The sequence below is a fragment of the Trichosurus vulpecula genome, chromosome 4, assembly GCF_011100635.1.
Source record: "Trichosurus vulpecula isolate mTriVul1 chromosome 4, mTriVul1.pri, whole genome shotgun sequence".
In the NCBI taxonomy this organism is placed as follows: Eukaryota; Metazoa; Chordata; class Mammalia; order Diprotodontia; family Phalangeridae; genus Trichosurus; species Trichosurus vulpecula.
This window is the reverse complement of record NC_050576.1, coordinates 244,158,087-244,177,619: the sequence shown is the minus strand read 5'-3', so window position 1 is coordinate 244,177,619 and position 19,533 is coordinate 244,158,087. Positions and strand designations below refer to the sequence as shown.

At 40.3% G+C, this 19,533-nt stretch overlaps 1 protein-coding gene across 1 annotated transcript in view; it reads right to left on the bottom strand.

Annotated features, from left to right (window-relative positions):
* Window positions 1-19,533, bottom strand: part of SEC62 (SEC62 homolog, preprotein translocation factor) — a 49,048-nt gene that overhangs the window by 13,377 nt on the left and 16,138 nt on the right. Inside the window, exons 2-4 of the mRNA XM_036755019.1 lie at window positions 16,341-16,449; window positions 14,368-14,473; window positions 7,562-7,772 (exon numbers count right to left, since the gene is read on the bottom strand). Coding sequence (XP_036610914.1) covers window positions 7,562-7,772; window positions 14,368-14,473; window positions 16,341-16,449 — 426 coding nt within the window. The remainder of the gene's footprint in view (window positions 1-7,561; window positions 7,773-14,367; window positions 14,474-16,340; window positions 16,450-19,533) is intronic.

Sequence of the window (19,533 nt, the reverse complement as noted above, 5' to 3'; positions counted from 1 at the left end):
GCTAAGAGGAGTGTTGAAAGAATTCATGCAGCAAACCTAACTTGGTCCACTACAAATTTATATAATCTACTCTCAATTGAGCCCTCACAGCAGCAAGGCAATTTGTCTACTCCTCGATTCACTAGCTACATCATAGCAACTACTCCAAATCTCTTTTTTGTTTTTTTAAAACTGTATTTCATTTTTGTTAGCAAAAATCTTCTATCCCCCCTTTAACCCAATTAATAACTAAGAAACATAAAACCCATTATAAACATGTATAGTCAGTCAAGTAAAACTAACTTCCATCTTGGCTGTGTCCATAAAAAAAAAATTCTCATTCTGCACTCTGAGTTCTTCACTTGTCTATCAGGAGGTGGGCAGCATGTTTCTTCATTAGCCCTTTGGAATCATAGTTGGTCATTATGCTGATAAAAGAGTTCTTGATTCTTTAAGCTGGTTGCCTTTACAATATTGTTATCAGTGTATAAATTGTTCTCCTAGTTCTTTCTCACTTCACTCTGCATTAGTTCATAGGAGTCTTCCCACGATTTCTCTGAAACTGCCTATTATAGCAAAATAATATTCCAACACATTTATAACTTGTTTATTCATTCCTTCATTTATGGCACCCTCTCAAATTCCCATTCTTTGCCACTTGAACAAGACCTGTGACTATATTTCTATATATCTTTAGAGGCTGTTTTGCTTATGACTAATTTTTCTCTTAATTTGACCTCCCTCTGGGCCCAGGGGTGTGTGTTGTACGTGTGTGTGTGTGTGTGTGTGTGTGTGTGTTCATTCTTCCTTCCTTTAACTAATTTAGATGAGAGTGAAGTTAAAAGTATCAGCTGCTCCCACTCCCCCTCCTCTCATCTTGTTTGTTTGTTTAGACATCTTGTGTACCCAATGTGAGATAATTTTCCTGAATACTCCTTTTCCTCCCTCCCACCATGCACTGTGTATTCCTCTGCCCCCTCTTTTTGTTCTTAATATCTTCAAGATGTACCCAAACTACTGCCGAGCCTTGTCTAACCAGACTCCCACCATGAGCTCTGATGGTGATGGAGATTAGAGGAGACACATCCCATAATTTGATTTTATTTCTTTTAGATATCTTCCCTTCATCTTCAACTCACCCTGTGTCTGTGCTTTCTTTCTTTCTCTCTCTCTCTCTCTATATATATATATACACATACATATATACATACATGCACATTCACTTATATATACATACATACATACACACACACACACACACACACACACATGTTCCCTTCAACTACCCTAATACTGAGGTCTCATGAGGTCTCTTCTTATGTTAGAATGTAAGCAGTTTATTCTTGTTTAGTCAATTATCACTGTTCATTTGTGTTTATCTTTTTATATTTCTCTTAATTCTTTTGTTTGAACTTCAAAGTTTCTTGGCAGCTCTGGTCTTTTCATCAGGAATATTTGGAAGTCCTTTGTCGTTACAGGTCCATTTTATTCCCCTATAGCATTATACACAGTTTTGCTGGGTGAGCAGCTCTTGGTTGTAAGTCATATCCTTTGCCTTCTAGAATACTGCATTCCAAGCTCTCACTGTAATAGTTGTGGCTGCTAAGTCATTTGTGTTCTTAACTGTGGATCCTCAGTCCTTGAATGCTTGCTTTCTGGCTGCTCCAAGTATTTTTTCTTCGACCTAAAAGCTCTAGATTTGGGTTGTGACGTCCCTGGAATGTTCATTTTGGTTTTCTTTCAGGAAGTTTGACTGGTAGAATCTTTCTGTTTTTGCTCTCTTGAATTATTTTTAAAGATTTCTTGAAATACGATGTCTACACTCATTTCTTTGGTCATGGTGGTTCAGACAGTCCAAAGACTCTTAAATTTTTTTCTCCTACATCTGTTTTCCAAGTCAGTAGTTTTTGCTATCAGATAGCTTACATTTTCTTTTCTTTTTTTTTAAAATTTATTTATTTAACATATTTAGTTTTCAGCATTGATTTTCACAAGAGTTTGAATTACAAATTTTCTCCCCATTTCTACCCTCCCCCCCACTCCAAGATGATGTATATTCTGGTTGCCCTGTTCCCCATTCAGTCCTCCCTTCTGTCACCCCACTCCCCTTCCATCTCCTTTTCCCTTCCTTTCTTGTAGGGCAAGATAAATTTCTACACCCCATTGCCTGTGTATCTTATTTTCTAGTTGCATGCAAAAACTTTTTGTTTTTGTTTTTGAACATCTGTTTTTAAAACTTTGAGTTCCAAATTCTCTCCCCTCTTCCCTTCCCACCCACCCTCCCTAAGAAGTCAAGCAATTCAACATAGGCCACATGTGTATCATTACGTATAACCCTTCCACAATACTCATGTTGTGAAAGACTAACTATATTTTGCTCCTTCCCAACCCATCCCCCTTTATTGAATTTTCTCCCTTGACCCTGTCCCCTTTCCAAAGTGTTTGTTTGATTACCTCCACCCCCATCTGCCCTCCCCTCCATCACCCCCCCCCTTTTTTTTATCTTCTTCCCTCTTCTTTCCTGTGGGGTAAGATACCCAATTGAGTATGTATGGTATTCCCTCCTCAGGCCAAATTTGATGAGAGCAAGATTCACTCATTCCCCCCTCACCTGCCCTCTCCCCTCCTCCCACAGAACTGCTTCCTCTTGCCACCTTTATGCAAGATAATCCACCCCATTCTATCTCTCCCTATCTTCCTCTCTCAATATATTCCTCTCTCATCCCTTAATTTGATTTTATTTCTTTTAGATATCTTCCCTTCATCTTCAACTCACCCTGTGTCTGTGCTCTCTCTCTCTCTCTCTCTCTCTCTCTCTCTCTCTCTCCACATACATGCACATTCACTTATATATACATACATAAACATATGTATACACACACACACACACACACACACACACACACACACATTCCCTTCAACTACCCTAATACTGAGGTCTCATGAATCATACACATCATCTTTCCATGTAGGAATGTAAACAAAACAGTTCAACTTTAGTAAGTCCCTTGCAATTTCTGTTTCTTGATTACCTTTTCATGCGTCTCTTGATTCTTGTGTTTGAAAGTCAAATTTTCTATGCAGCTCTGGTCTTTTCACTGAGAAAGCTTGAAAGTCCTCTATTTTATTGAAAATCCATATTTTGCCTTGGAGCATGATACTCAGTTTTGCTGGGTAGGTGATTCTAGGTTTTAATCCTAGCTCCATTGACCTGCGGAATATCGCATTCCAAGCCCTTCGATCTCTTAATGTAGAAGCTGCCAGATCTTGGGTTATTCTGATTGTGTTTCCACAATACTCAAATTGTTTCTTTCTGGCTGCTTGCAATATTTTCTCCTTGATCTGGGAGCTCTGGAATTTGGTGACAATATTCCTAAGAGATTTCTTTTTGGGATCTATTTGAGGAGGCGATCAGTGGATTCTTTCAATTTCTTTTTTGCCCTGTGGCTCTAGAATATCAGGGCAGTTCTCCTTGATAATTTCTTGAAAGATGATATCTAGGCTCTTTTTTTGATCATGTCTTTCAGGTAGTCCAATAATTTTTAAATTCTCTCTCCTGGATCTATTTTCCAGGTGAGTGGTTTTTCCAATGAGATATTTCACATTGTCTTCCATTTTTTCATTCCTTTGGTTCTGTTTTATAATATCTTGATTTCTCATATAGTCACTAGCTTCCACTTGCTCCAATCTAATTTCTAAGGTAGTATTTTCTTCAGTGGTCCGTTGGACCTCCTTTTCCATTTGGCTAATTCTGCCTTTCAAGGAATTCTTCTCCTCATTGGCTTTTTGGAGCTCTTTTGCCATTTGAGTTAGTCTATTTTTTAAGGTGGTGTTTTCTTCAGTGTATTTTTCAGTATTTTTTTTGGGTCTCCTTTAGCAAATCATTAATTTGTTTTTCATGGTTTTCTCGCATCCTTCTCATTTCTCTTCCCAATTTTTCCTCTACTTCTCTAACTTGCTTTTCCAACTCCTTTTTGAGCTCTTCCATGGCCTGGGATCAGGTCATGTTTTTCTTGGAGGCTTTTGGTGTAGGCTCTTGCACTTTGTTGACTTCTTTAGGCTGTATGTTTTGGTCTTTGTCACCAAAGAAAGAATCCAAAGTCTGACACTGAATCTTGGCGTGTTTTCGCTGCCTGGCCATATTCCCAACCAACTAACTTGACCCTTGAGTTTTTCAGCAGGGTATGACTGCTTGTAGACTAAAGAGTTCTATGTTCCATGTTTTTGGGGGGGGGGATGCACCAGCTCTGCCACACCAGCACTTGTCCTTCCCCAAGAACCCCCAACCTGGACTGGGCTTAGATCTTCAGCAGGCTGTTGCACTCCTGCTCTGATCTGCCACTTAATTCCTCCCACTAGGTGGGCCTGGGGCTGGAAGCAACAGCAGCTGTAGCTGCTCCACCTCTGCTGCCCCGGGGGCGAACTCCTTTCACTCCCGCAGCTTTTCCCACTAACCTTCTCTGCTGTCTTTGGTGTTTGTGGGTTGAGAAGTCTGGTAACTGCCACAGCTCACTGATGCAGGGCGCTAGGGCCCGCTCCGCCTGGCTCCTGGTCTGGTTGGTCCGAGCTGCTCATGCTGGGCTCTGCTCTGCTCCGCTCCCAGCTCCCAGCTCCATGTGGGATAGACCTCACCCAGAGACCATCCAGGCTGTCCTGGGCTGGAGCCCTGCTTCCCTCTGCTGTTTTGTGGGTTCTGCAGTTCTAGAATTGGTTCAGAGCCATTTTTTATGGGTTTTTGGAGGGACTCGGCAGGGAGCTCATGCTAGTCCTTGCTTTCCAGCCACCATCTACACATTTTCTTTTTTTTAGCCTTTGACTTTGTTTAAAAATTTTGCATTGTCTTGTGCAGTCACTGGCTTCTATTTGGTCTATACTAATTTTTAGGGAGTTCGTTGTTTGGGCAAGGTTTTGTACCTCCTGTGCCAAGCTGTTAATTCTTTTTCCAATTTTTTCTCCAAACATGCTCATTTCCCTTCCAATGTTTTCCTCAAGTACTCTCATTTTGTTTATAAAAATTCTTAAACTCTTGCTTCCTCTCTTCTAGGAATTCTAGCTGAGTTTGTGCCCATGCTATATATATATATTTTTTAAGATTTGCCCATGGATGTTTTGGAGTCATTCCTGTCTTGAGCTTCCTGCCACCACATCTCTTTATGGAGGGATTCCTTTCTTTTTTGCTCATTCTTCTAGTCTACCTCTTAACATCGGCCTTGAAATTAGGGCTGAATTCTGCCTCACTCCTGGAAGGAGGGTCTCCTGGGGCCTGCATGATTGTGCGTCATTGCTTCCAAAGTGGTATGATCCAAAGTAAAGTCTGACCACTATGTCCCTGGTCTGAGCTCTGCAAGTCCGTCACCTGGATTTAGGTCTGAGAAAAAAGGAGACTGCTCCTGGACTCAGCCCCTATCAGAGAGATACAAAGATCTGCTGGTTTGGAATGGTAGAATGGTAGGATCCCCTTTGGACCAGCATTCCTTGACAAGCTGGGCTAGACGTTAGAACTGAGATCCTGCTCTGCTCTTGGGGTCTCAGCCAAACAGCTGCTGCTGCTTCTTGACTTCCTACCCAGGAATGTCACTGTGCCAGTCCAGTTCTCAGTCTACCCTGTATTTATGACAGAACTGAGTAGTGGATGATAGTTGCCAACAGATACCTGTCCCCATCATGATGCCCAGGTATGGGTCTGGGTCCTTCTCTTGTCCTGGTACACAGCCTCTTCCTGGGTGATGCCCTCGTGTCTGCAGACCTTTCTGTCTCTCTCTATATATACCTACTGGGGCTAGAAGAATTACTCACTGTGACTTTTCTGGGAATTCCCCATCAGGATTCAGGCTAGTGCATTTTCTAGGTCTGTTTGGGGGAGTTTAGCAGTACCATTTTCTACTATTCTGCCAACTTGGCCACATCTTCTCTTCTTTCCCAAGATTTCCACAGCATCCTCTTCCCCCCCATTTTCTCAGATGATGACCTCACCTTAAACTTGCCATCATCCCCCATCATCTCTTTCACTATAGTCCCCTAAAAGGTGGGCATTCTCACCAAGACCAACCCTCTCCATGTTCCCGGATCTCACCCCCTCTCACCGTCTCCTTATGACAATACCTACTACCACACTCTTTTTAGTTTTCAACCTTCCCTCATCTATTATTTCCTTCCATGTTGCCCACAAATTTGCCTATGTCTCTCATTCATAAACAACCATTACTAGACTACTATCGCCACTAGTAAGAGTTCTATATCTCTATTTCCCCTTTCAGCCAAATTCCTTGAAAAAGACATCTAGCACTACCATCCTGGACCTGGAATCTGGAGAGGTGAGTGCTGACTCCATGCCCATAAGTCAATGTACCCGGGCATCATTTTACCTCTTGGTTTCTTGACTGGTGAGATGAAGATAATAATACTTGCCCAACCTGCCTGCTTGGATGCTCTGAGACAAAAGTGAGATACAGGCTTCGGAGCTCTAAAGTGCTAGGAAGTGTAGGTGGCAAGGAGGGCTATCTGCCTGAGCCTCTGGGCTTTCTTCCTTACTCTCTTCTTAAACCCCGGTATTCTAGCTTCTGATCTGTTACTCAGATGAAATGGCTCTCTCCAAAGTTGCCCAATCTGATGGTCTTTCTCAGTTCTCACCCCCTTCGTAACCTCTGCAGTCTCTGACACTGTTGACCACCCTTTCCTGGATACTGTCTCTGCTCTGGGTTTTCAGGACACTGCTCTCACCAGGTACTCCCCCTTCCTGTCTGACTGCTCCTTCTCAGTCTCTTTCACAGACTTCCATCCATTTCACCCCCCCCCAACAGCAGGGATGACCCACAGCTCTCTTCTGGACCGTCTTTTTTCTCTATACTTCAATTCAATTATTACATCTATGCAGATGATTCCCAGATCAATATCTAGCCCTAGTTTGTCTCATGAGCTGCAGTCTGCAACACATTTTAAACTGGATATCCCATATTTCAAGACTTCATCCCCTCTCACATGGACTACAGCAAGAGTTCTGCCTTACATTGCTCCCAACTCCAATCCATCTTCCAGCTTGCTGCCAAAGCGATTTTTCTGTAAGTCAGTTACGGCCATGTCACATCACCCTTTCCCATTTCCCATGCAGTATCACTTTATTACTTCTAAGATCAAACATAAACTCCTCTGTTTGGCATTTAAAGCTCTTCACAACCTGGCCCTTTCCTACTCCACCCCCCACCCCAGACTGTGAATGCTCTCTTGCCCCAGCTGTCTCACAGAATCCCTGGCTTTCATCAAGACTCACATCCAGTGCCACCTTATGGAGGAGGGATTTCTCAGTTCCCCCAGCCACTGGTGCTTTTCTCTTCTAAGATTATTATGATAATAAAGGAAATGGAACATTAAGAGCAACTAATCAATGGAAGAATTCTTCCCAAGAGAAGCCTAAGGGAACAGTTTGGTTTTTCTCTGTTGATAAAACAGTGCTACTATTATAACTTAATTCAAGTGGCCTGGTACCCAAGAGAAAACGTATGTTAAAAAATGAGAAACTCCCCAAACTGATGATGACTACAATGAAATGTTCTGACAGACTTGTGCTGCCTCTGGCAGGACTCACCTTTTTCGACTCTTCCTTTTCACCATCTCTTTTTTTCTCTCTCTCCTTCTTAGCCTTTTCATCCTTTAGATTTTCTTTCTTGTTTCTTTTTTCTTCTTCTTTCCCACTTTCTACCTTTCCTTTTTCTTTCTCTTTTTCTTTCTTTGTGTCTTTGTCAAGTTTCACTTTCATTACTTTTAATGCTCGGTGAAAGAACTGTTTCTTTAAAAGCCTTTAAAATAAACAAAAAAGCCATTAAATTATTTATAACCACATGAAATATCTTGATTACTATAAGGACAATTTATACAGCAAAGAACTCAGTAGGCAGGTCCCTAAGCACCCAACCCTTCACAAGCATCTTAAGGATGCCTACCCTTGTTTAGAAATTCTACATGGTTTCAAGTAACCCTCCATGGGATTTGTGTCCAGCACTAGACCACACCCACTCTTCTTCTCTCAAGTGTGTGTCCAGGTTCAACACTCTTTAAGTTGGGGGATACACTGTGGGCATTGAGTAGGCACTGACCACATGCCTCTTTGGGATCACTGCCAGCTCCTTCAGGAGAGGACTGGTGCTGGCTCCGAGTGCAGAGGTAACAGTAACTTATCATCAACAAGGCAAAATGAACCTTCTGTTTCTTCTGCCAAAAATGATGGTTGTTAGACTGGAAAGGACAGAGGATAGAAGGAAGTCAAGCCCCAGGATAAGAGCACAGCACCTAGCAGGCTCTGATGAATCCAAATCACTCAGCTGAGCTATATGGCATCTAAGAATCCTGAAAAGACTGGAGAATGGGATTACTGAGCCAGCAACAGAGATCTCTGTACACTGTGGATAACACGAGAGGTGTCAAAGACTAGAAAAGGAAGGTGGAGTATAAAAACTATTGGAGCAATAAGACTGACTTTAAATCAATGATGTCTTATCAAAACATGCAGTCAGTGGCCATCTGAAAAGGACGCTATGATCACCAAGAATCACTGTGACTTATCCAAGAACAAGTCGTACCAAACTAATCTTATTTTCTTTTTGGACATGGTTACTAGACTGACATATAAGGGGACTACTATATATATTTTACTTAGATTTTAGCCTGATACTTTGGAGGAAAAAAACAACAACCCTCTCATGCTAGATAATAATTCACAGCTAGCTGAATGGATGGACTAGCCATTAATGATTCCATGTCACTCTAGAAGGAGGCCTCTCATGAAGTCTTGCAGGGGCTCGTGCTTGGCCTTGTGATATTGAACACTTTTATCAATGACTTGAATAAAGGGACAGGTGGCATACTTATCAAATTTGTAAATGATACAAAGCTAAGAAGGATAGGTCACACATTACACAGAATTTCAAATATTACAGGATAAAAGGTCAGGTCAAATTTAATTAGATGATACCTATTTGAGGTAAATGTAAATTTTACATGTGGGTTGAAAAAATCAACTTCACAAGTACATGATTTAGGAGGCATGCCTAGGCAGCAGTTCATATGAAAAAGATCTGGAGTTTTCAGGGATTACATGCTCAGGAAGAATTAAAGAGTATAATATGGCTGTCAAAAAAGCTAAGGATACCTTGGAAAAAGTGTAGAGACCAGGACTAGGGATGTGAAAACTGTACTGTACTGTGCCCCAGCCAGACCCTATCTGTAGAACTGTGTTCAGTTCTAGGCACTGCAGGTCAGGAAGGGCATTGATTAAACTGGAGAGCTTCCAAGAAATGTGATCAAGAGGGTGAAGGGTATTTGAGATATGCCATATGTTGTTGAAAGAAACAGAATGTGTAACCTAGAGAAAACTTCAAGGTCACATGACAGCTATCTTCAAGCTCTCAAGGGCTGACATACGAAAGATGACTTGTACAAGTTAGAGAGAGGTCAGTGTCAACTGAATAAGGAAGAACTTCCTAACAATCAGAGCTAACCAAAGTAAAACAGTCTGCCTTCGGAAGGAGTAGGTTCCCCCTCACTTGAGGGCGAGTGAAAGAGAGACTATGACCAATCCAAATCACTGTTTTTTAGACTTAGTAATTTTTGCCTGCACATTTACTAAAAAATCATTCTATTACAGTTCCCTTCCATATCGTGACTTTCCCCATCGTGGTTTCAATATATAGCCAGTTGGCATAAGAAATTAAATAGGAATTTCTGGGGGGTTTTGCAGAAGCCACAAATGACACATGAAGGCCAGCAGATGACACAGAAAAAGTTTAGAAACTCAGAAATGCATTAAATATATGTATAGCGTTGTATAATATCAACCTAAAATTTACAATAAGGTACTGTAAAATGCTCCATAGAAGAAAAAATTTAGACTTCTTCTCTGGTACAAAGGGAGGGCCAAAAAATTTTACTCAGATTTTCCAGATTTTGAGGGTGCCAGATCCGTAATCCCCACAATGTGGAAGGAAGGCATAGCTATACTACCAGACAGAAACTAGCTGGATTTAAGTACTGAATAATGCAAACGCAGAGAAGCTAAATCAATGGGAACTTACTGAAGGCTTTTCATTGCACCATCTCTTTAAACTCTGGTGAGTATATCTGGCAAAACACACCTCCTCACAAAATACTCAATCTATAATTACCAATAATGACATTACTATGTTTAAGTGTTGTGGTGAAGGATATAAAAATGAATTACAGACTCTGATCGGCAGAACTCCTAATGGCTAATGGTTTAATCTATTTGCTCTCCTACTAATGAGGAAAACAGAATTTAAGAGATTTAATGCAAGTTTTGTTACAAACATGTCTTGTGCACAATAGAACTTTCTTTTTTTTGTCTTTATTTAATATTTTTTAGTTTTCAACAAGAATTTCCACAAGATTTTGAGTTACAAATTTTCTCCCCATTTCTACCCTCCCCCACCCCAAGATGGCATATATTTTGATTGCCCCTTTCCCCAGTCTGCCCTCCCTTCTGTCACCCCACTCCCCCCCACCAACCCCTTTCCCCTTACTTTCTTGTAGGGCAAGATAGATTTCTTTACCCCATTGCTTGTATATCTTATTTCCCAGTTGCATATAAAAAACTTTTTTTTTTTGAGCTCCAAATTTTCTCCCTTCTTCCCTCCCCACCCACCCTCCTTGAGAAGGCAAGCAACTCTACATAGGCCACACATGTATCATTGTGCAAAACAATTCCATAACAGTAATGTTGTGAAAGACTGACTATATTTACCTCCATCCTATCTTGTCCTCCTTTATTCACTTTTCTCCCTTGACCTTGTCGTTTTTCAAGTGTTTGCTTTTGATAGCCTCTTCCCCACCGATCTGCCCTCACTTTTATCATCCCCTCTCTCTTATCCCCTTCCCTCCTACTTTCCTGTAGGGCAAGATACCCAATTGAGTGTGTATGTTATTCCCTCCTTAAGTCAAGTCTGATGAGAGCAAGATTCACTCATTCCCTTTCACCTGACCCCTCTTCTCTTCCAATAGAACTGCTTTTTCTTCCCACTTTTATGAGAGATAATTTACCCCATTCTATCTCTCTCTCTTTTTCCTCCCAGTATATTTCTCTCTCATCCCTTAATGGCATTTATTTATTTATTTTTACATATCATCCCTTTGTATTCAACTCATCCTGTGCCCCTTGTCTATGTGTATGTATATTCCCTTCAACTGCCCTAACACTTAGAAAGGTTTCATGAGTTACAAATATCATCTTTCCATGTAGCAAGGTAAACAAAACAGTTCGACTTTAGTAAGTCCCTTATGATTTCTCTTTCCTGTTTACCTTTTCATGCTTCTCCTGATTCTTGTATTTGAAAGTCAAATTTTCTCTTTAGCTCTGGTCTTTTCACTGAGAATGCTTGAAAGTCCTCTCTTTTATTGAAAATCCACTTTTTGTCCTGGAGTATTATACTCAGTTTTGTTGGGTAGGTGATTCTTGGTTTTAATCCTAGCTTCTTTGACCTCTGGACTATGATATTCCAAGCCCTTCAATCACTTAATGTAGAAGCTGCTAGATCTTGTGTTATCCTGATTATGTTTCCACAATACTCAAGTCATTTCTTTCTGGCTGCTTGCAATATTTTCTCCTTGATCTAGGAACTCTGGAATTTGGCTACAATATTCCTAGAAGTTTTCTTTTTGGGATCTTTTTCAGGAGGTGATCGGTGGATTCTTTCAAATTGTATTTTACCCTCTGCTTCTAGAATATCAGGGCAGTTCTCCTTGATAATTTCTTGAAAGATGATGTCTAGACACTTTTTTTGATCATGGCTTTCAGGCAACCCAATAAATTTTAAATTATCTCTCCTGGATCTATTTTCCAGGTCAGAGGTTTTTCCAATGAGATATTTCACATTGTCTTCTATTTTTTCATTCTTTTGGCTCTCTTTTATAATTTCTTGATTTCTCATAAAGTCACTAGCTTCCATTTGCTCCATTCTAATTTTTAAGGTAGTATTTTCTTCAGCAGTCTTTTGAACCTCCTTTTCCATTTGGCTAATTCTGCCTTTCAAGGCATTCTTCTCCTCACTGGCTTTTTGGAGTTCTTTTAACATTTGGGTTAGTCTCTTTTTTAAGGTGTTACTTTCTTCAGTATTTTTTTGGGTGTCCTTTAGCAAGTCATTGACTTGTTTTTCATGATTTTCTTGCATCACTCTTATTTCTCTTCCCAATTTTTCCTCTACTTCTCTTACTTGCTTTTCCAAATCCTTTTTGAGCTCTTCCATGGCCTGAAACCAGTTCATGTTTTTCTTGGAGGCTTATGATGTAGGCTCTTGCACTTTGTTGACTTCTTCTGGCTGTATGTTTTGATCTTCTTTGTCACCAAAAAAAGATTCTATAGTCTGAGTCCTATTTTGCTGCCTGTTCACGTTCCCAGCCAACTACTTGACCCTTGAGCTTTTGTCAGGGTATGACTGCTTTTAGAGTAGAGAGTACTTTGTCCCAAGCTTTAGGAGCCTTGCAATGCTGATTTCTGAGCTACTTCTACTCCCCAGTCACTGCAAACTTTGCCACACTAGCACGCCTCCTCGTCCAAGAACTGCCAACCAGGACCAGGACCCAGATCCAAGCAGAGCAAAGCAAGAGAACCCTGCCTCTGCGCCAGCAAAGCAATCCCTGCACTCCTGCTCTGATCCACTGCTTGATTCCTCCCACCATGTGGGCCAGGGACTCTGGAAACAGCTGATGCTAGAGCTCTGGAGCTTCCTGCTGCTGCGCCTCCCCCCCGCCCCCCCGGCTGGGGCCGGACATGTACTCCTCACCCAGATCCAGCAGTTTTCCCACTAATCTGCTCCATTGTCTTTGAAGTTCATGGCTTGAGAAGTCTGGTAACTGCCACAGCTCAGTGATTCAGGGCCCTAAGACCTGCTCTGCTTGACTCCAGGTCTGGTCTCTTCTAGTGCGGCCAGCGCTGGGCTGCGCTCTGCTCCCAGCATGGTGCGATAGACCCTTTCCAGCAACCATCCAGGCCATCTTGGGCTGGAAACTTATTTCCCTCTGTTATTTCCTGGGTTCTGTAGCTCTAGAGTTTGTTCAGAGCCATTTTTCACAGGTGTTTGGAGGGATATGGGGGAGAGGTTAAGGGAGTCACTGTTTTCCAGCCACCATCTTGGCTCTGCCCCCAAGAACTTTCTCTTAAGGCAGAAACAACTTGAAATTATTTTTGTGGGGGAAGAGTGGGGAAATATCACAATCTGATTCACATACACAGAATACAATAGAAAAATCACAAGAAATAGACTACCTTCTTCACCTACCTAGAGATGACAAGATAAATGCCGGCACAAATCTGACCATGTCAGCTCTGACTCTGCTAAAGAATCTTCAGCAACCTCCACTGACCCAGGGCTATGCTAACAGCCCTTGCACGCTGGCTTGGGGCAACCTTCCTAGACCTTCAATCTATCCCTCACCTTCACACACTCCACAGGTCTACCATCCTCCAGAACTTGCCTGCTGACTCTTGCCTCTGTGTCTCTGCACAGGTCGCCAGCCAGACCTGGAGTACATTCTCTCCATCTATTTCAAGAGTCCATGGCAAAAAAAGGTAAAAAAAACTCCTGAACTAGTTTTTTGAAGCTTTTTCTTGGTTCAAGTGATGATTTATCTGCTTACTTGTTTATATTCTATATTTCCCTAGTGGAACATAAGGTCTTTGAACCTACAACCAACGTGCAAAACCTACTCGGCTAAAAGAATTCCAGTAGTGACTAAAAACGTGGGGGAAAAAAAAAGAACCTATGAGGTACCTTGGATTTCCCAAAAGCCATAGACATTGCTGAGCTAGCAGCCTGAAGGAGGCTCCCTGGGGAACCAGCACAGACTCATCAGTTTACATTAACGATATTAAAAGGATAATGACGTTGACCTTTGGTCAGTTACAAGTTACTTATTGCTTCATGAACTCTACATGTGCAATTATGTTTTTTCAAACTGAGAAACTGGCATTCGCAGTACATGCTGTAATATAATTATGATATTCTAAAACAAGAATTAGAGATGAAGAATAGGTTACTGGTTAAAGAATACATAGTTTTGAGAGCTGTGATCTTAGAACCACAGTTGACTGGATATCCCAGTGGGGCAGGGCAGTGAATGGCTTCAGGAGCAGGCAGTGTGGGCATTTTAGGTGCTTGGCCAATGAGCAAATAATATCACTGCCAGCTACTGAAGGCCCATTTGGTTACTTTCAATAATATTAACCTTTGATTTAATCTATGTTAATAATACAGCAAAATCAGTAGCATTTTTCTTTTTGTTATGCTTAAATCTCTTAATACCCATTTTATTGTGAAAATGCATACGCCAACAAAGAACACTCAAAAGCAATATTTACAAGGCTTATAACAAACAAGTCAACAATACCTGTTACAGTAGTCAACAACAGACTCTCGGGTTGTAAACAAAGCTTCTTCTCCCTTCTTGGCCTTTGCCCATTTGGAGTCCAAAAGACAATCTACTGCTTTTGAAGCTAAAAGAAAGAAAAAAAGGTGATTATCATCATCTTTTAATGAATATTTATGAAAAAACCAAATACTATAGAATGAGAATAAGTAATACTTATCAAACTCAAATTTTATTAAGCAAATTCCTTAGGTCACGCAATTAGTAGACTTCTGTCATAGTATATAGTCAACTCACATTCCGAAAGCAAAATTACTAAGAAGCAAAGGATTTTTTAATCAAAAATAAAAAATATTTATGAACTCTGATTTAGCACTAATAGCTGAAAATAAGTTCTCTAATTACTTGTTTTAAAAATGGGGGGAAGTAGAATTTAAAATATTGAACTAATTTAATTAAGCCAATGTGTTTTAAGTGCCTACTATAACCAAGGTCCTGTGCTAAGTGCTTGTTGTTGTGGTTTGTTCTTCTTTCTCAAAGAGGACCATGACATTGGGAAAGTGATGTCACGACTTGCAAGTGAACTGGATTTAAGTGAGGCAGGGCTGTGCGAAGTCACCAGCCTCACTCTCTCCTCCATAGCCATGTGCATCCAGTGGCCAGATATAGATCAGGAAGACTGGAGATGGCCCTGGATGCAGTGAGAGACCCTGGCCTTTTTAAGCTAAGGTCTTTCCCAGGTCTCAGTTTGTCTGAGGCCAAAGCCCATTCAGTGATTAAGGCTAGGTAAGAAGAAATGAGGCAAAGAATGACCTCTTTTACCTAGTCAAAAAAAAAAAATCAATCTGGGAGAGGAAGACCCTCAGGGTTTCTGGCCAAAATGGAAACAACTGCTATTTATACTCACTCTGAGCCATCAGAGCCCAATAATGATCAAATGAGGCTTGGGCTGGGACCTATTGTTGGCAAATCAATGACAGCCGAAGTGATTTGGGTTTAAGGCAGGGTCCTTAAAAAAGAAATCTTAGCTGTAAGCCCCAAGGTTTTTTGGGAGATTTCAGCAATCAAAATTTATACTGCTGGGTGCTAACAAGTAAATCTATAGCAAGATAATTTAACTTGTTTACATTATCTGATTTGACTTCCTATTCCATCCCTTTGAGATAGACGGTACAATATCCCCTTTTTACATGTGAGAAAGGTAAAGCTTAGAGAGCTTAGTGACTTGTTACCATCATGGGAGGGCCAGAGATCAAAACCAGAAGATCTGATCTCAAGTTAGCGCTCTACATTCGATCTTAACTGAAAAAGGTGCCTTGGATAACTGACTCTAAGAAGGGGAAAAAACCCACAACTCTGTTACATAAACATATTTGCTAAAGGATTCTACCAAATGATCACTGAGTAATATGGGACCAATAAAGGCAGGCTTTATGAGCAACCCAATGTTTCTGAGAGAAAAAATGAAACAGGAGATAATTAAATTGGCATGCCCATCATTCCTGAGCTTTACATGAATGAAATAGAATAGTTTATGGGATAGAATCAAATACAGAAGAGAAGTACAACTTAAGGAATTCCTTCTTATCTGTACCAATGAGGTAAATACCCTAAATGCAGTTTATACTGCACTGCCCTGCTATCACAATCCTTGGGTCCTATTCTGAGGAAACACAGTAGAGCTGGGATGGCCTTATAATGAGATCATTTCGGTAGTTTAAGTATTAAACTCCTGCGATGGACTCCAGAAAGCCCAATACCGAATTCTCCTCTAGAGAAAAACTTGAGGGAAATATTGTATTTAAGACACAAACACATAACATTAGCTGATAGTGACTGCACAAGCTTTACAAAAAGTAGTATAAGAGAAAAAGTTCAAAATCTGTTCATTAATGTAAAAGAAAGCACTTTATATAAAGACACCTGAGAAACGGTAAAACTGAAATGTCTTTAAAAAGATCTGAACTGATGTGATTATTTTGTTGCAATCCTACCGATAAAGTAATCAACCCGATGACCCATCATATTTGTGGATTTTGTGGGACAGTTGAAGCGGAGATATTTGGCCACTGCCTTTTCCTCTTTCGATGGTTCACCAACTTCCTGCAAAATGAAAGTTTTATTTTAGAGTAATCATTCATGGAAGAAATTTTACACCCTGTAAATTACATTTACAAAAGCTCATTAAGGTTCTTTTAGACAATGTGATAAAATACTGAAAAAGTTAAATCAGGACTTGGTTTAGTGTTGAGTACTCACAAGACTTTAAGAGTAAACATTTTTAGGGAATTCTTGGCAACTATATCATCAATCCCCCCTTTTGAAACTTTTAAAATTTCACTGTGATATGAAGCTATTTTCACAATTAATCTACATTCTAAAGATCTAAAGTCAAGTTTTGGTTGGTTACTCATACTTAGATAATAAGGTTTGTGCATTTAGAATTTAAAAAAGGCATGGCTACATTAACATCCATTAATATTGCTGCTAACTGGGAATTTTGTTACAATAAAACAGTGCAGTCACACTATGAAGAGCTGATTTGGAAAGTGTGATGTGACCTAAATATTCCATCCTATTTCTTCTCTCCATCTCAGTTCTCCCCAAACCCTAACACTCCAAAACAAAAGAAACAAAAAACTCCTCTGTCTACAACACCATCAATACTAAAAATAGACCTTTCATGGCTTCCCTAGAATAAGTGGTTACTGAGGGCATCCTGTGAGGAGAGATGTCTCTTCGTGAAAAGTAAGCAGGGGCAAAGAATAAGAAACTGAAGGGATGCCCATCAACTGGAAAAGGTCTGGACAAGTCTTGGCATATGAATGTGATACAATACTATTGTGCTATAAGAAATGATGAAGGGAACAGTTTCTGAAAAACTTGGGAAGACTTTTATGAACTGATGCAAAGTGAAGTGAACAGAACCAGGAGAACAACTTACACAATGACAGCAATCTTGTGAAGATAATCAACTGGGAAAGATTTAGAAACTCTGATCAACAAAATGACCACCACAATCCAAAGGACTCAGGATGAAATATGCAATACACCTTGAGATAGAGAGCTCCTGGGCACGAGTATGGACTTGAGCCTACAGTGTTTTTCTCTTTCTTCTTTTTTGGATATGGCTAATATGTACATTTATTTTGCACATGTATATATTTGTGATGGATTTTGATTTTCTTGCCTAGCCAATGGGTGGAGGAGGGAGATAATTCGAAAATGAACATAAAACAAAACTGAATTTTAAAAATTTATTTAAAAGTAAACAGGGAGTTGAGGTTAAAAAAAAACACAGAAGGAAAAAAAAACCACACACAAAGTGATATGGAAGATGTTGCTAATTTTCATTGGTCCTTCATCATTCAGTAATGTATTCTGAGACTTAAAAACATTTTCTGCCATCCTTTTAAGCTGGCATCCTATCTCTCATTTCACCTTCCCCGATAAATGTCTAGAAGGAAAAAATCTATATGCACTGCCTCTACTTCTTTATCACCCACTAATTTTAGTCCTTTTGCAACTTGGCTTTCCACCAGAGCATTCTACTGAAACTTTTCTCAAAGGTTACCTCTTATTTGCAAAATTCCATGGGCTTTTCTTAGTATTCCTCCTCCATGACCTTTTTGCAGGATTTGATACCTGTGCTTCTAACCCTTCCTGGGTAGGTCTTCTGGTGAAACTTCTAAGACACTGCCTTCTCTTGGTTCTATCCTAGGTGATTGTTTACCAACCTCATCCTCAGAATGAGTGTCTCAAGGCTTGGTCCAATTCTTTAATCTCTTTAAGCCTCCAGTATTCTGATCCATAGCCATGGGGATAATACTTAGACCACCTACAGAAATGTTGAGGGAAACCCTATTGTAAACCTTAAAGGAAAATAAATGTAAACTGATTAACTACCATCCAATAGCTGGTGTCTCCACCTATATACTATGCCTCTCAGTGCAGCCAAATATTGCATTAGCACTCTCTTGATTCCACCTTAAAACCCAAATTATTCTAGCTTTCATTGAATGGTCAACTGAATTTGGCCTCCAACCACAGCCTCTGTTTAGGTTTTGATGGCTAAGAATGAGTGTAAATAGCAACTGTTTTCTGTTCTGGCCTGAAAGTCTGAGGGTCTTCCCCTACCAGATTTATATCTTTTTTGTTGTTGTTGTTGTTTTTAAAAGTTTCAACTTTTTTTTATTTTTAGTTTACAACATTCGGTTCTACATAATTTTGAGTTTCAGATTTTCTTCCCTCCCTCCCCCACTCCCTCCCCAAGACGGCATGGAATCCCATATAGTGCGTTGAATTAATTTACACACTAGTCAAGTTATGAAGAAGAACTGTGATCAATGAAATGAAGAAACAGGACCAAAAAAAAAAACCAACCCAAAAACAAAAACAAGAGAGAGAAAAAAAGAAAAAAAAAAAGGGGAAACAAAAAGGCTGGCATGAAGTGTGCCTCAATCTGCATTCGTACTTCATTGTTCTTTCTCTGGATATAGATAGCATTCTCCATCATGAGTCCTTTGGAGTTATGCCTGCACCTTGTGTTGCTGAGAAGAGCGAAGTCTGTCAGGGTTGGTCCTCACAGAATCCATATATCTGTGGTTGTGTACAATGTTCTCCTGGCTCTGCTCCACTCACTCAGCATTATGTCGTGTAGGTTTTTCCAGGTTGTTATGAAGTCCGTATCATCCCCATTTCTTATAGCACAATAGTATTCCATTACCTTCATATACCACAGCTTGTTCAGCCATTCCCCAATTGATGGGCATCCCTTTGATTTCCAATTCTTAGCTACCACAAAAAGAGCCGCTATAAATATTTTTGTACATATGGGTCCTTTTCCCACTTGTGTGATTCCTTTGGGATACAACCCTAGAAGTGGTATTGCTGGGTCAAAGGGTATGAACATTTTTATAGCCCTTCGGGCATAGTTCCAAATTGTTCTCCAAAATGGCTGGATCACCTCACAACTCCACCAGCAAAGTAACAATGTTCCAATTTTCCCACATCCTCTCCAGCATTTATCGTTTTCCTATTTTGTTATTTTAGCCAGTCTGACAGGAGAGACAGGATAGATTTATATCTTTATGAAGGGAAACTGGGCCATCTTTTGTCTCAACTCTTACCCAGCCCTCAGTCATTGAATGGAGGTGGCTTCAGACAAACTGAGACCTGAGAAAGACC